Here is a 15,977-nt window from a genome sequence, read left to right on the forward strand (position 1 = left end):
AGGCACTGTTAAAAGAATTGTGTATGTATTAATTCGCATTTATTAAATCAGTGAGAGAAGAGAAAAAGTGTTTATTGTACAAAATAATCTAAAACTTACTGAAGCTGAAAATCAGAATTTACTCATACATATGTGAATATGAATGGCATTTTGAAATTCACAAGAAATGCAGAAATTCTGCAAGCATACAATGAAACCTGGAAGCCATCAAGCTATTCAGGTTTCTTATTGTAAGTCTACCAACTAATTTATAACTTAATCCCACTCTGTACTGTAAGCATCTCCAAAGAATTCGCCTAAATATATATATATACCTATCCCCCACGCTAATTGGCATAAAATCACCACCTATCTAAATTAAACAATTAGGAGGTAATGGTGAAAATATGTATAGAATTCCAGGTACTCTCAGCCATCTTCTACTTCTGAGGACAGTGCTCTCCTTTCCTTGAACGGCTTCACCAAAAAAATGAATACAATTTGTTCACCACAAAACCACTAGCCCAGGTAAAACAGACTTTGACTACAGGTGTAATGACAGGGGGGGAAATCACAGAACTGAACATGAAATGAATTAAAACAGTACCCAACATCATTGCTTCCAAAGTTCACTGAGCTGACTACACGAAATTGCTTCCTGGACTTATCTTCTTAGGTCCTGGTCTACCACCATGTGAGTAAGCTTCTTTCCTAAGAGCAGAGCTCTTGACCCATTATTTTTCCTTTCTTCTCCTCAAATCATAATGGATCCTCAAAATCCCATATCCAACATTACTTAATTGAAGTATCCAAGTAAGTCATCTCAGAACAATGTTTCAAGCAAAGAGAATTGTTCTTTTACATTTTGTAACAGAAAAGGGTTAGTTACTATTTTTTTAACCTATCTCATTAAAGCTAGGACATGGGAACTAGCCAAAATGATGAAATGGAAAAATTCTCCTCAAAAGAAATTCCAGGAAGAAATGAAAGCTAAAGAATTGATCAAAACAGATATAAATAATATAACTGAACAATAATTTAGAATAATAGTCATAAGATTATTTGCTGGGCTTGAAAAAAGCACAGAAGACAGCTGAGAATCTATTGCTCCAGAGATCAAGGAACTAAAAAATAGTCATGATGAAATTTAAAAATGTTGTAAATGAGGCACAAAATAAACTACAGTCAGTGAGAGCGAGGATTGAAGAGGCAGAGGGGTGAATAAGTGAAATAGAAGATAAAATTATGGAAAAAGATGAAGCTAATAAAAAGAGAGAGAAAAAAATTTTGGACCACAAGGGAGAATTAAAGAACTAAGTGATTCAATGAAATGTAATAATATCTGTATCATAGGAGTTCCAGAAAAAGAAGAGAGAGAAACAAATCATAGCTGAGAACTCCCCCAATCTGGGGAAGGAAACAGACATTGAAATCCAGGAGGCACAGAGAACTCCCTTCAGACATAATCTCAATTGATCTTCTGCATGACATATCATAGTAAAACTGGCAAAATACAAAGATAAAGAGAGAATTCTGAAAGCAGCTAGGGATAAACAGGTCTTAAACCACAAGGGTAGACACATAAGGGTAGCAACATAATTTTCTACTGAAACTTGGAAGGCCAGAAAGGAGTATCAGGAAGTTTTCAATGTGCTGAATAGGAAAAATATGCAGCCAAGAATCCTTTACCCAGCAAGGAAGGATACAGAAAAGTTTTCACAGACAAACAAAAACTGAAGGAGTTCATCACTACTAAACCAGCCCTATAAGAGATCCTAAGGGGGACTCTGTGAGTGGAATGTTGCAAAGACCACAAAGGACCGGAGACATTACTACAAGCATGAAACCTACAGATAACACAATGACTCTAAATTCACAACTTTCAATAATAACACTGAATGTAAATGGACTAAATGCTCCAATCAAAAGACATAGGGTAACAGAATGGATTAAAAAAAACAAGACCCATCTATTTGTTGTCTACAAGAGACCCATTTTAGACCTGAGGACACATTCAGAATGAAAGTGAGGGGATGGAAAACTGTCTATCATGCTACTGGAAATCAAAAGAAAGCTAGAGTAGCAATACTTAGACATACAATAGACATACTTAGACAAACAATACTTTAAGCTAAAGGCAATAACAAAAGATGAAGAAGGGCATTATATGATAATTATGGGATCTATCCACCAAGAAGAACTAACAATTATAAATGTCTATGCACCCAGCCACTCTGGAAAACAGTATGGAGGTTCCTCAAAAAATTAAAAATAGAACTACCCTATGACCCAGAAATTGCACTACTAGGTATTTATCCAAAGGATACAGGTACGCTGTTTCAAAGGGGCACATGTGCCCCAATGTTTATAGCAGCACTATCAACAAAGCCAAAGAATGGAAAGAGCCCAAATGTCCATCATTGGATGAATGTTAAAAGAAGATGTGGTTTCTTATTACTTGGCAATCAAAAAGAATGAAACCTTGCCATTTGCAACTACATGGATGGAACTAGAGGGTATTATGCTAAGCAGTGTTAGTGACAGAAAGGCCAATATCATATGACTTCACTTATATGACGACTTTAAGACACAGAACAGATGAACACAAGGAAAAGGAAGCAAAAATAATATAAAAACAGGAGGGGGACAAAAAATAAGACACTCTTAAATATAGAGAATAGAGGGTTACTGGGGGGCTGTGGGAGGGGCATGGGCTAAATGGGTAAATCATTGTTGAACTATATGCTAACTAACTTGGATGTAAATTAAAAAACAAATACATAATAAATAAATAAATAAATAAATAAATAAATGTCTATGCACCGATTTGAGGGCACTCAAATATATAAGACAATTGCAAACATAAGCAATTTTATTGGTAAGAATGTGATAATTGCAGGGGACTTTAATACTCCACTGACAACAATGGACAGATCATGTAGACAGAAAACCAATAAAGAAACAATGGCTCTGAATGATACACTGGACCAGATAGATCTGACAGATATATTCGGAACTTTTTATCCTCAAGCAACAGAATATGCATTCTTCTCGAGTGCACATGGAACATACCCCAAGATAGACCACATACTGGGTCACAAAACAGCCCTCAATAAATACAAAAGAATTGAGATCATACCATGCACATTTTCAGACCACGATGCTATGAAACTTGAAATCAACCACAGGAAAAAGTTTGGAAAACCTCCAAATGCATGGAAGTTAAAGAACATCCTACTAAACAATGAATGGGTCAATCAGGAAATTAAAGAAGGAATTTAAAAATATATGGAAACAAATGAAAAGGAAAACACAAGAGTCCAAACACTTTGGGAGGCAGCAAAGGCAGTCCTAAGAGGAAAATACATTGAAATCCAGGCCTACCTCAAGAAACAAGAAAAATCCCAAATACAAAATCTAAGAGCATACCTAAAGGAACTAGATTCAGAACAACAAAGAAACCCCAACGCCAGCAGAAGAAGAGAAATAATAAAGATCGGAGCAGAAATAAACAATACAGAATCCCCCCCCCAAAAAAAAAACAAAAAAACAAAACACTAAAACAGATTAACGAAACTAAGAGCTTATTTTTTGAAAAAATAAACAAAATTGGTAAACACCTAGCTGGACTTCTCAAAAAAAAAAAAAAAAAAAAAAAAAAAAAAAAAGAACCAAACAAAAAAAAAAAATAAAAAAAAAAAAAAAAAAATTGGAAAACCCCTAGCTGGACTTCTAAAAAAAAAAAAAAAAAAAGAAAAAGAAAAAGAGAGAGGACCCAAATAGATAAAATCACAAATGAAAATGGATTTATCATAACCAATCACTCAGAAATACAAGCAATTATCAGAGAATACTACGAAAAATTATTTGCCAACAAATGGGACAACCTGGAAGAAATGGACAAACTCCTAGACACACACACACTACCAAAACTCAAATGGGAAGAAACAGAAAATTTGAACAGACCCATAACTAGTGAAGAAATTGAATCAGTTATCAAAAATCTCCCAACAAATAAGAGTCCTGGAACAGATGGCTTCCTGGGGGAATTCTACCAGACTTTTAAAGCAGAGTTAATACCTATCCTTCTCAAGCTGTCCCAAAAAATATAAACGGAAGGAAAACTTCCAGACTCATTCTATGAAGCCAGCATTACCTTGATTCCCAAACCAGGCAGAGACCCCCACAAAAAAAGAGAATTACAGGCCAATATCCCTAATGAACATGGATGCAAAAATTCTCAATAAGATACTAGCAAATCGAACAAAACAGCATATAAAAAGAATTATTCACCATGATCAAGTGGGATTCATTCCTGGCCTGTGGGGCTGGTTTAATATTCCCAAATCAATCAATGCTATACATAACATCAACAAAGAAAGGATAAGAACCATATGATCCCGTCAATAGATGCAGAAAAAGCATTTGACAAATACAGCACCCTTTCTTAATAAAAACCCTCAAAATTTGGGATAGAAGGAACATAACTAAAGATCATAAAAGCCATATATGAAAAGCCCACAGCTAATATAATCCTCAATGGGGAAAAACTGAGAGCTTTCCCTCTGAGATCAGGAACACAGCAGGGATGTCCACTCTCACCACTGTTGTTTAACATTGTGCTGGAAGTCCTAGCATCAGCAATCAGACAACAAAATGAAATAAGAGGCATCAAAATTGGCAAAGAAGAATTTAAACATTAACTTTTCACAGATAAGATGATACTCTACATGGAAAACCTGAAAGACTCCACCAAAAAGCTGCTAGAACCAATATATGAATTCAGCAAAGTCACAGGGTACAAAATCAATGTACAGAAATCAGTTGCATTTCTATACACCGATAATGAATCAACAGAAAGAGAAATCAAGAAACTGATCCCATTTACAATTGCACAAAGAACCATAAAATACCTAGGAATAAATCTAACCAAGGAGGTAAAAAATCTATACACTGAAAACTATAGAAAGCTTATGAAAGAAATTGAAGAAGACACAAAAAAATGAAAAACATTCCATGTTCATGGATTGGAAGAACAAATATTGTTACAATGTCAATACTACCCAAAGCTATCTACACATTCAATGCTATCCCAATCAAAATTGCACTGGCATTCTTCTCAAAGCTAGAACAAACAATCCTAAAAATTGTATGGAATCACAAGACCCCAAAGAGCCAAAGTATTATTGAAAAATAAAACCAAAGCAGGAGGCATCACAAATCCCAGACTGTGGCCTCTACTACAAGGCTGTAAAACCATCAAGACAGTATGGTATTGGCACAAAAACAGACACATAGACCAGTGGACTAAAATAGAGAACCCAGAATTGGATCCACAAATGTATGGCCAACTAATCTTTGACAAAGCAGGAAAGAGTATCCAATGGAAAAAAGTCTCTTTAGTAAATGGTGCTAGGAGAACTGGACAGGAACATGCAGAAGAATGAAACCAGACCACTTTCTTACACCATACACAAAAATAAACACAAGATGGATGAAAGACCTAAAAGTGAGCAGGAAACCATCAAAACCCTAGAGGAGAAAACAGGCAACAACCTCTGTGACCTCAGCTGCAGCAACTTCTTGCTCAACACATCTCCAAAGGCAAGGGAACTAAAAGCAAAGATGAATTATTGGGACCTCATCAAGATAAAAAGCTTCTGCACTGCAAAGGAAGTAATCAACAAAACTAAAAGGCAAACCTACAGAATGGGGAAAGATGACATATTGGATAAAGGGTTAGTATCCAAAATCTATAAAGAACTTACCAAACTCAACACCCATAAAACAAATACTCCAGAAAATAAATGGGCAGAAGATGTGAATAGACACACTTTTCCGAAGAAGACATCCATATGGCCAACAGACTAATGAAAAGATGATCGACATCACTCATCATCAGGGAAATACAAATCAAAACCACACTGAGATACCACCTCACACGGGTCAGAGTGGCTAAAAATAACAACTCAGGAAACAATAGATGCTGATGAGGATGTGGAGAAAGAGGAACCCTCTTGCACTGTTGGTAGGAATGCAAAATGGTGCAGCCGCTCTGGAAAAGTGTGGAGTTTCCTCAAAAAATTAAAAATAGAACCACCCCATGACCCGACAATAGCCCTACTAGGAATTTATGCAAAGGATACAGAAGTGCTGATTCATAGGGGCACATGTACCCCCCAATGTTTATAGCAGTGCTTTTAACAATAGCCAAATTATGGAATGAGCCTAAATGTTCATCAACTGATGAATGAATAAAGAAGATGTGGTTTATATATACACTGGAATACTACTTGTCAATGAGAAAGAATGAAATCATGCCATTTGCAGCAATGTAGATGGAACTGGAAGGTATTATGCTAAGTGAAATAAGTCAGTCAGAGAAAGACAGATATCATATGTTTTCACTCATATGTGGATGTTAAGATACTTAACAGAAGACCATGGGGGAAGGAAGGGGGAAAAATAATTACAGAGAGGGAGGGAGGCAAACCATAAGAGACCCTCAAATATAAAGTACTAACTGAGGGTTGATGGGGGGTGGGGGAGAGGGGAAAATGGGTGATGGGCATTGAAGACAGCACTTGTGATGAGCACTGGGTGTTGTGTGTAATGATGAACCATTGGAATCTAGCCCAAAAACCAAGAGCACACTTTACACACTGTATGTTAGCCAATTTGACAATAAATTGTATTTAAAAATAACAATAAATAAAAATAAATAAAGCTAGGATATGGGTCATAATTTTATAAAACCTAATGGCTCAATAAAGTGGCACCCATCAAAAATATTGTTTAAAAAAACTATACTTAGCTTTTCTGTCATCACCTAGAAGGTACAAAATGTCCTAATGAGCATGCAGGGCAACTCAGCCTCAATGTGTAATCTCCAGACTTAAAGAAATTGCTTTAATTATTTAAATAGAGATTTTACTTTTTTACTGTCAATTAAACTTTCTTTTTTTTTTTTTTTTTTAATTTTTTTTTTTTAACGTTTTTTAATTTATTTTTGGGACAGAGAGAGACATAGCATGAACGGGGGAGGGGCAGAGAGAGAGGGAGACACAGAATCGGAAACAGGCTCCAGGCTCCGAGCCATCAGCCCAGAGCCTGACGCGGGGCTCGAACTCACGGACCGTGAGATCGTGACCTGGCTGAAGTCGGACGCTTAACCGACTGCGCCACCCAGGCGCCCCTCAATTAAACTTTCTAACACAATAAGGCACATACCTCAATTTTTACCTCTCTTTTAAAATTACATTTTCTGTTTTTCATATGTATCCATATTTATTTGAGAAACTAAAACAATTAGGAAAAAGTACCCTGGTTAATTTTTCAAATAGATCTTTCCAGCATCTATCACACATAAGTTTTCCTAGTTAGGTTTTGGCTTTGCAAACAATGAAAAAAACTAGTTTTTGTTTTTTCTTCATGTAACAATGTTAACATAAGTATTAACATTATTTTTATTTTTATAACATTATTTATTATTTTTACACAAATTCTTCAAAAATATTATTTAATGGTTGTACAATAGTCTATCAAATGATGTACTATGATGACTTCATAATTCCCCCTCATCAAAATAGAAAAGTATGGAAAACTACTACAAAAGGTAGCAGGCAGGAAGATGGCAGTATAGTAGGAGGACACTAGACCCATCTCATCCCACAAACACAACTAGGTAACTATCAAATCATCCTAAATAACCCAGAATCAACCTAAACACTGCCAGAACAATCTCCACAACTAAAAGGAGAGAAGAGGCCACCTCAAAGAAGGTAGCAAGTAGAGAGACCTGGTTTGGGGGAGAAAAGGATCCAGGGTGTTGCAGAGGGGAGGGAGCCATCCTCATGGAGAAAGGCTAGAGAGAGAAAAGCACACAGGGAAACACATAAGGAGAAAGTTTCCCCAAAGACATTGGCTGGGAAAACTAGAGGGGCCGAATTTCATGAGTTCTTACATCCAATGGGCCTTAAAGCCTAGAGTTTTGAAGGTCAGCAGGCTTGGCTAGGATAGAGCCCAGAGGGTACTGCAATGCTCCTGGAGAGAAGGCAGGAAAACAATCCAGGAACAGATGGCATGGAAACAGCAATCTGAACAAAGTCTGGCGCACACAGTGAGGGGATTATTCACTCTTCTAGGAGTGTGTCCCTGAGTGGCTGTGTTCATGATGATACTTGCTTTTCAGAAGAAGGAAAAGCAGATTAGTTAGCCTGATACATAGATACCAATGGTCATTATACCAAAATCTCATGAATTTGAGACAAATTAAACTATCCAATACTATTAAAATTATAGGCTAGATTACACTAATTCCACTTGATTAAAGACTCTTCAAATGTTAAAAAGGAATATTATAAAGACTAAAAAAATCACAAAAACATTGCTATAAATTGGCAAATACTAATTAAACATATACTATGATTATACTGGTATAAAGAAAAAATGTGTAGTGCATGGTCTAGAACTAACAAAAATATGAAAGATAAAAAGACTTTAAAGAGGTGGAATGACTATTTAGGAGTATTTTAGGATTGACCTGGTATTATCTGTGGAATAAAAAAAATTTTTTTTGGTAAAAGGTTAACTCTTCAGAGACCTTTTGGACATATTCTGATTCCAACCCCAGCTTCTGTAGAAGCCATCAAATACAGTCATATTCAATGAATACTCCAAGAAATGTATGGATGGGGAAGATTCTCTTTAAGTGAAGATAATTGGGTCTTTAGAATGTGCGGGAGTCAGGGATTTTGATCTCTAGAGAATCCTGTTTCTGATTCACAACCATAGGGATTGAAGAAGTTTGTAAAAATAAGTGCTAAATTAACTTCCAAGTGAAACTGAATCTCTCGAGTAAGCATCAACTTTAGCACAAATACTGGGAAACCAGAGTTGCATCATGGGTCCTTATTTTTAATGTGTTTTCTTTCCTTGACACGTTCTTGGGAAAATTCATGTGCAGACCAATTGCCTGCTTGTAGCAATTCTTTCTCACATTTCTTTTTGGGAAGGAGAACAAACATCTTTCAAAGTGAGAATCTTCTGGTTTCATCTGAAAAATGCAAAAGGAATTCAAATCCCTGGAAATGTTTTCTATTACTTAATAGAATGGAATGGTGAGAATGACTTTAAAACATAGTCAGGAGGTAAGATAAAGAGAAAAGTTTTACTAATATCATTTCCAATGGAAAACATCCTGTCAATAAATATAACGAATTTATTTTGTTGAGGTGATCATTGCTGGTGGGAGAACATCAAGAGCAGGATATTATTTAAATTTCTTTAAAAATCCCAAAATAGCACAAAGAGGGTAGTTAAGAAGAGAAAGCTGCCTGTAATACAACAGACCCTTATAAATAATAGGTGAAAAGCTACTGTATTCAAGTATATAGTTCACTAAAATCTTAAATAAAAATTATCTCGAGAAAGAGCCCACAATAATTTATATATTAATCACACATAAATATGCTCAGTAAGGGTTTGAGGAAACTTGTAATTAAAAGTGTTTATGGTAAAAACAGGATTACAAACAAAACATGTGTAACAGGGGGCTAAAGTAATTATAGGTGTTAATTTGGCTATAGGGATCCAAGGCAAAAGAAGAAATATTAATTCTTTTACTTCCCATTTATGTAACAAATCAATTCTACCACCCTAATCTTAACTGTCCACACTAGACCATTAGAAAGGATCTTTGGCTATTTTTTTAATTTTAATTCATTTTTGTGGATAGTGTCTTCATAAGTGGAAGACAATAAATGCCTTCAATGCTTTCCAAAGATTTCGATATATTTTATGTGTATTTTTATCATTTGGATGCTTGAAAGTTAAGTATGTCATATTAAACAGTGGTTTTATAAGAAGAAATTTTATCAATAAGTAAATGTACTATAGTGCTAAAAATGGGCTTGGGAATCATAAAGATAAGGATTTAAATCATACTTCTGTTATTTAACAACTATAAGATATTGAAAACAGGGTGTTGTATGGAAGTATTGAATCCCTAAATTGCACAGCCAAAACTAGTATTACACTATATGTTAACTCACTAGAATTTAAATAAGAACTTTAAAAGAAGACAGTGATCATGGTACTTAACCCTTGAAATTTCAAACTAATTTCCTCATTGGTAAAATCCATAATAACATTTGGCTTATTTTGAAGATTAAATGATAAAAATTATATGAAGGGCCTCATACTAGGACATCACAGGCAACTTTCTCTTCTCTTTGTAAGCTAAAATATCTTTCATGTGGCATATTAGTTGAATATTAGAGTTTATAAAATCTATATTGAGAGTTAGCAGGTCCATTCATTTTTGTACAGTAACAGTTGTCTTAATTGATATCTTTAGAAGACCTGGAGAGGATGATAGGACTGTTTCCTCTAATGATTTAGAGTACAAATAGTATGTGTTTTACATTGAAAAATCTTAGTACTTTAACTATTAGGTCTTCAAGTAGCTAAGTCAATAAAACAAAATGAAAAAATTATAGAAAGTTAAAAAGTTTCCTTCTAGAAAGTTAGAGGGCTTGACTTCTGGCTTGGATAAAAAGTCACAGACTTTCCTTAGGTCTCTTACAACACTAAAATAGTGCCCAGATGAAGTCCAAGGGCATTGAACCACAGAGTGGTTAATTCTTATAAAACACCAGGAGTTGGGAGAAGGGGATTAGAGGTTGGCTAGGATCCAGGCCAGTTCAGATCCTTTTCAAATAGGAATGTCATCTTCTAAACAATAATTCTGTGCTAGGCATTAACAGCCTGCATTCTCCTTTGATAACACATGATTAAGTCAAGAACTCAAGTCCCTTATCTTGGTGTAGCTCCTAAAAACACAAAACACTCTTCTTTGGAAGCTTTTGAGAGTAGGGATTATAAATGCTCTCTGTCTACCAGTAACAGTGGGTTCCTTCTAATAATCTGATAGGACACACCAGTACAGCTCAGCCTCAATGTGTAGTTTCTAGGCACTTGAGGCAATAATTGTACTACTTAAATTATTTTAGCATTCTTTATTCTGAGTTAGTCTTCCTAAAATAACTGGACACTTTCTTTAGTGTTTTTCTCTTTTTTAATAATATGCCTTCTTTATCTTTATCTATTTTAAAAACTGGGGTAATTCAGAAGAATATGAGAAAGGTCTCTAAGGTAACCATTAATGTTTTGGGTTTTCCTTTCCAGTCTTTCTATTCTGTCTAGGCTACCTTAGTTTAAGTTTTAGTTTTGCAAAAAAAAAAAAAAAAAAGAAAAATGCTGTAGTTTTGTTTCTGTTTCCAACTTAAACATTTTCACATAATTTAAATATCATTTTTGTTTTAATACAAAGTTGTCACAAACGTCATATTAATAAGTGCATAATGCCCCATCAAATTAGTGTGCCATGATTCTTTAATAATTCCCCTGCCATGAGCTAAGAATGAAAAACTGTTTCAAAAGATAATATCCAGTAATGGCAAAGATTAATAAACATGGAATAATCTAATATACATTTTGCATGGAAAGTCATTTTTTAGAAACTATCAAGAGTCTTAAAAGTTTTCTTTCCCTTGTTCCCAGGAAACTATTTTAGTGAAGTAAGCTAAAATGAAGAAAAGATTTGTCACATTGCTATTAAACAAGAGTGTTTGTCGACTGCTTTCTAAAAGTCACACTAGCATTACAAGAGTAATGAAAGTAATTTCCTCTATACTGTCCGTTATCCTTCCCCCCACCCTAACCATTTGAAAGTGTTAAAGCACATTGGTGGTTTCTCTTATGTTGTAAGGGAAAATTTTTTTACAGCAATTATTTCTGAACTGTCAGGATACCAGATGTATACCATCATTATTTGCTACAAGTAATTTCCAAACGGAATCAACTTTTAGGAGATGTTCCTAGAAAATAAAAGGTATGTTTGACAGAATTCACAACACCCCTGAAACAATACATCCCAGACAACTGATGCTCCTTCAAAGTCTCTATCAAAATTTTATTTTCAGATTCAGATTAGGGTGATATATACATTTACAGTCAATCACATTCCTATCCTAATACCAAATAAAAATATATCCTGTCTTACCCAACCCTTCCTACTCTCTTTGTAATGTATGCCTGCAAAGCCTAGTCAGCTTGAATTGGAATAGAACCCTCCTTTCCATAGCCAAAAGACGTAAAAACATCATATTATGCTGATGAATATGTTTCTCCATTGTAAACTGCAGTCATCATAGAAAGCAGCATAACCTATTGTCAAATGACTATCACAGAGGGAAATGCCAAAGCCTAAACCATAAACACAGCCTTGCTTAATTTTTTTTAATGTTCATTTATTTTGAGAGAGTGAGAGAGTGGGGAAGGGGAGAGAGAAAGGAGAGAGAGAATCCTTAGCAGGCTCTTGGCTGTCAGCACAGAGCCTGACACAGGGCTCCATCCCATGAACTGTGAAATAATGACCAGAGAGGAATCCAAGAGTAGGAAGCTTAACCAACTGAGACATTCAGGTGCCTCACACAGCCTTGATTAAAAACATTAACTGGGTGGGGGCGGGGGGAATCTAGGTGGCTCAGCTGGTTGAGCCTCCGACTCTTGATTTCCGCTCAGGTCATCTCACAGGTCATGAGATGGAGCCCCAGCTCATGCTCTGCACTAACAGCGCAGATGGTGCCTTGAATTCTCTATCTCCCTCTCTCATTCCCTGTCTCTCCCTCTCTCTCACTCAAAATAAATAAATAAACATTAAAAAAAAAAAAACACTAACTAGAAACTCATCTATAGGATCAGTCTTTTTTTTCCCCCTCAGGGTGTTTTTTAGTTAGGTAGAAAACCTTGAGAATGAAAAGGTGTTTTCAAAATTATGTTCTTTGATTTATTTACTGTCAGCTACTAACATCTACTCTTCAAATTTTTTCAAATTAAAGTTATTTGCTCCATGCTCTATGATGCACAACTCAGATGCTTGAGCTGATCTCAAATTCCTTTTTTGGAAACTATTGGCCCTAATCGCAAATTCAACAAATGGAAGAGAAAGGATTTTAATATGGACAGAAACAAACAACAGGCTCTTCTGTATGTAGTTTGACTGCTTGTATATCTAAAATCTAAAGAATACAAAACTGAGTGCAATACACTCACACATATGTCTCAACTCCAAGTGTCACAGAATGTTCAGTTTTGCATTGTCTACTATTCGATTACAGTCCTACATACAAGGGAAGCAGTAGTGGCATTTTCTGCAATAGCATTGGGGAGAAATGGTCTAAAAGGCCTTGCTATTCATGTGAGTTCTGCAGACAGCAACAGCAGCAGCATCTGAGAACATGTTAACAAATCAATTAGATTTGAATCAGTTAGAATCAATTAGAATCAATTCAGACCTACTAATTTAGAATCCTTTAGAGGGGTGCCTGGGTGGCTCAGTCAGTTAAGTGTCCAACTTCAGCTCAGGTCATGATCTCATGGCTTGTGGGTTTGAGCCCCGCGTCCGGCTCTGTGCTGACAGCTCAGCCTGGAGCCTGCTTCAGATTCTGTGTCTCCCTCTCTCTATGCCCCTCCCCTGCTTGTGTTCTGTCTCTCTCTCTCTCAAAAATAAATAAACATTAAAAGAAATTTTAGAACGCTTCACAAATTTCCCTCATGTGATTAGTCTGTATACTAAAATTTGGAGGCACTCCACTAGACAGGTGGATTTTTTCCACATTGAACTTTAGAATCATCAGGAGAACATTATTTAAAAGATGTCTGATTCCCAGTCCTTAGACAATTCACATAATTTGGAGAGGGCAATAGCATGTTGGTCAAAAGAGCAGGTGCTTATGTGGCTCAGGCTCTTAAGCATCCGACTTTGGCTCAAGTCATGATTTCCTCATTCCTGGGTTCATGCCCCGCATCTGGTTCTCTGCTGTCAGCATAGGGCCCGGTGTGCAACCTCCAACTCCCTCTCTCTCTGCCATTCCTCCATTAGCAATCTCTCTAAACACTGAATAGACTAAAAATAAATAAAAGGGCAGGTGATATAAAGTCAGAAAATGCAGACTGGAAGAGTGGATCACTCACTGTGTTTTTATATACATTTTACCTCTGTGAATTTCACTCGCCTCAGAGAATTATAGTGATGATAAAATGAGTAATATGTGTGAATATATTAGTAAGTTATAAAACCCTGAACTAATAATATTGTTAATGACTTCCATGAAATAAAATCAAATACATAGTTATTTTTAACAGATTAAGCATAAGCTTTCCAAAATGATGATATTCAAAGTGGAGTCTGTGGGTCCAAAGAACAGGAAATAATAGATGTTTGTTCAGATGCAAATAGTTCTTCCCTGCCTCAGAACTGTGTATCACTATCTCAGGAAATGGAATACAAGAGCCTATATTTTTAATAAGCTATCAATGTCTTCAATCCCTTCCTAAATGTACCAGAAGAGAAATTCAAAACGCTAAACTCAGAGCTCTTAGCACCACTCCAGCTAGTGTGGACACACTTGGTGCCCCTCCCCCAGTGATCTCTCACTGCACATGGTAATATGCACTGACGCGTTATGCTCACATGCAGTTTTCTCTTCTGGATTACTCCAGGTATAAAAACATAAAATAGACAGGACGAACTGGACAGAGATTGAGTTCATTCTGCAGGGACTTTCAGAGTACCCCAAAGTGGAAAAACTCCTTTTCGTCATGTGCTTGATGATGTACCTGGTGATACTGCTGGGGAACAGCACCTTGATCATACTAATTCTCCTGGATTCCCGCCTCCATACGCCCATGTACTTCTTCCTTGGTAATCTTTCCCTCCTAGACATTTGTTACACGTCCTCCTTTACCCCCTCAGTGTTGATTCACTTCCTATCACAGAAAAAAACCATCTCCTTCCTTAGATGTGTTGTTCAGATGTCTGTCTCCTACACTATGGCATGCACAGAATGCGTGCTCTTAGCGGTGATGGCATATGACCGTTACGTGGCCATCTGTAACCCTCTGAGATACCCCATCATCATGAGCAAGGCACTTTGTATTCAGATGGCAGCCCTCTCCTGGGGAATGGGCTTTCTCAATTCACTGATAAAAACTATACTTGCAATACGGTTGCCCTTTTGTGGAAAAAATGTCATTAACCACTTTGTTTGTGAAATAATGGCTTTTGTCAAGCTGGCTTGTGCAGATATTTCCTTGAATGAGATTGCTATAATGTTGGGCAATGTAATATTTTTGTATATTCCATTATTGTTAATTTGCATCTCCTACATTTTCATCCTATCTACTGTACTAAAAATGAATTCAGCAGGAGGAAGAAAAAAAGCTTTTTCTACCTGTTCAGCCCACTTAACAGTAGTGACCATGTTTTATGGGACAATCCTCTTCATATATATGAAGCCAAAGTCCAAAGACTCTGCTATTGACAAATTGATTGCTCTGTTCTATGGAGTAGTCACTCCCATGCTCAATCCTATCATCTATAGCCTGAGGAACACAGAGGTGCTTGGAGCTTTGAGAAAATTGATGAGTAGACACTGGTTCTGGAGAAAAGGATGAAAAACTTACATCTTCGAGTTCATGCACCAAATAAACTCATATATTTGAGGAAAAGGCTTTTATTTAAAACATAGCAAAAGAAATAAAGATTGTATGTAGGATCACAGAATTTAAGAGTTGGAAAGAAATTTCAAGATAATTATCTAGCTTTCCCTTTTTATGAAAATGACTGTTACAAAAATGTAGACACAACTAGTATAAGTACTAAGAGTAAAATTTAAGGAATAAGAAAAAAGATGTAATTAAATGTTTCCAGGAAAATCCAGTACAGATTCTCTTCAACTGATGGAGTTATGTCCTGATAAACCCATCAAAATTTGAAAATATCATTAGTCAAAAATGCCTTTAATACACCTAATCTACTGAACATCATAGCTTACCTTGAAAATGTGCAAATGCTTACATTAGCCTATAGTTGGTCAAAACCATCTCATACAAAGCCTATTTGCAATAGAGTGTTGAATATTTCCTATAACGTA

At 36.0% G+C, this 15,977-nt stretch overlaps 2 protein-coding genes across 3 annotated transcripts in view; one reads left to right on the forward strand and one right to left on the reverse strand.

The window, feature by feature from the left end:
- LOC125926342 (olfactory receptor 13C9) overlaps window positions 1-15,977 on the reverse strand; it is a 229,643-nt gene that overhangs the window by 6,005 nt on the left and 207,661 nt on the right. Inside the window, exon 1 of one of the 2 annotated variants that reach the window (XM_049635693.1) lies at window positions 7,943-8,157. The exons of the other annotated variant lie outside the window; for it this stretch is intronic. The gene's annotated coding sequence lies outside the window, so the exon portion shown is untranslated. Of the gene's footprint in view, window positions 1-7,942; window positions 8,158-15,977 lie in introns of those variants that run through there. 2 annotated transcript variants of the gene reach the window in all.
- LOC125926404 (olfactory receptor 13C3-like) lies at window positions 14,629-15,498 on the forward strand. Its single transcript, XM_049635830.1, has one exon. It carries the CDS (start codon window positions 14,644-14,646, stop codon window positions 15,496-15,498), a length of 855 nt encoding a protein of 284 aa, XP_049491787.1. The 5' UTR covers window positions 14,629-14,643.

The sequence above is a fragment of the Panthera uncia genome, chromosome D4 (genome assembly GCF_023721935.1).
Source record: "Panthera uncia isolate 11264 chromosome D4, Puncia_PCG_1.0, whole genome shotgun sequence".
NCBI classification, from domain to species: Eukaryota; Metazoa; Chordata; class Mammalia; order Carnivora; family Felidae; genus Panthera; species Panthera uncia.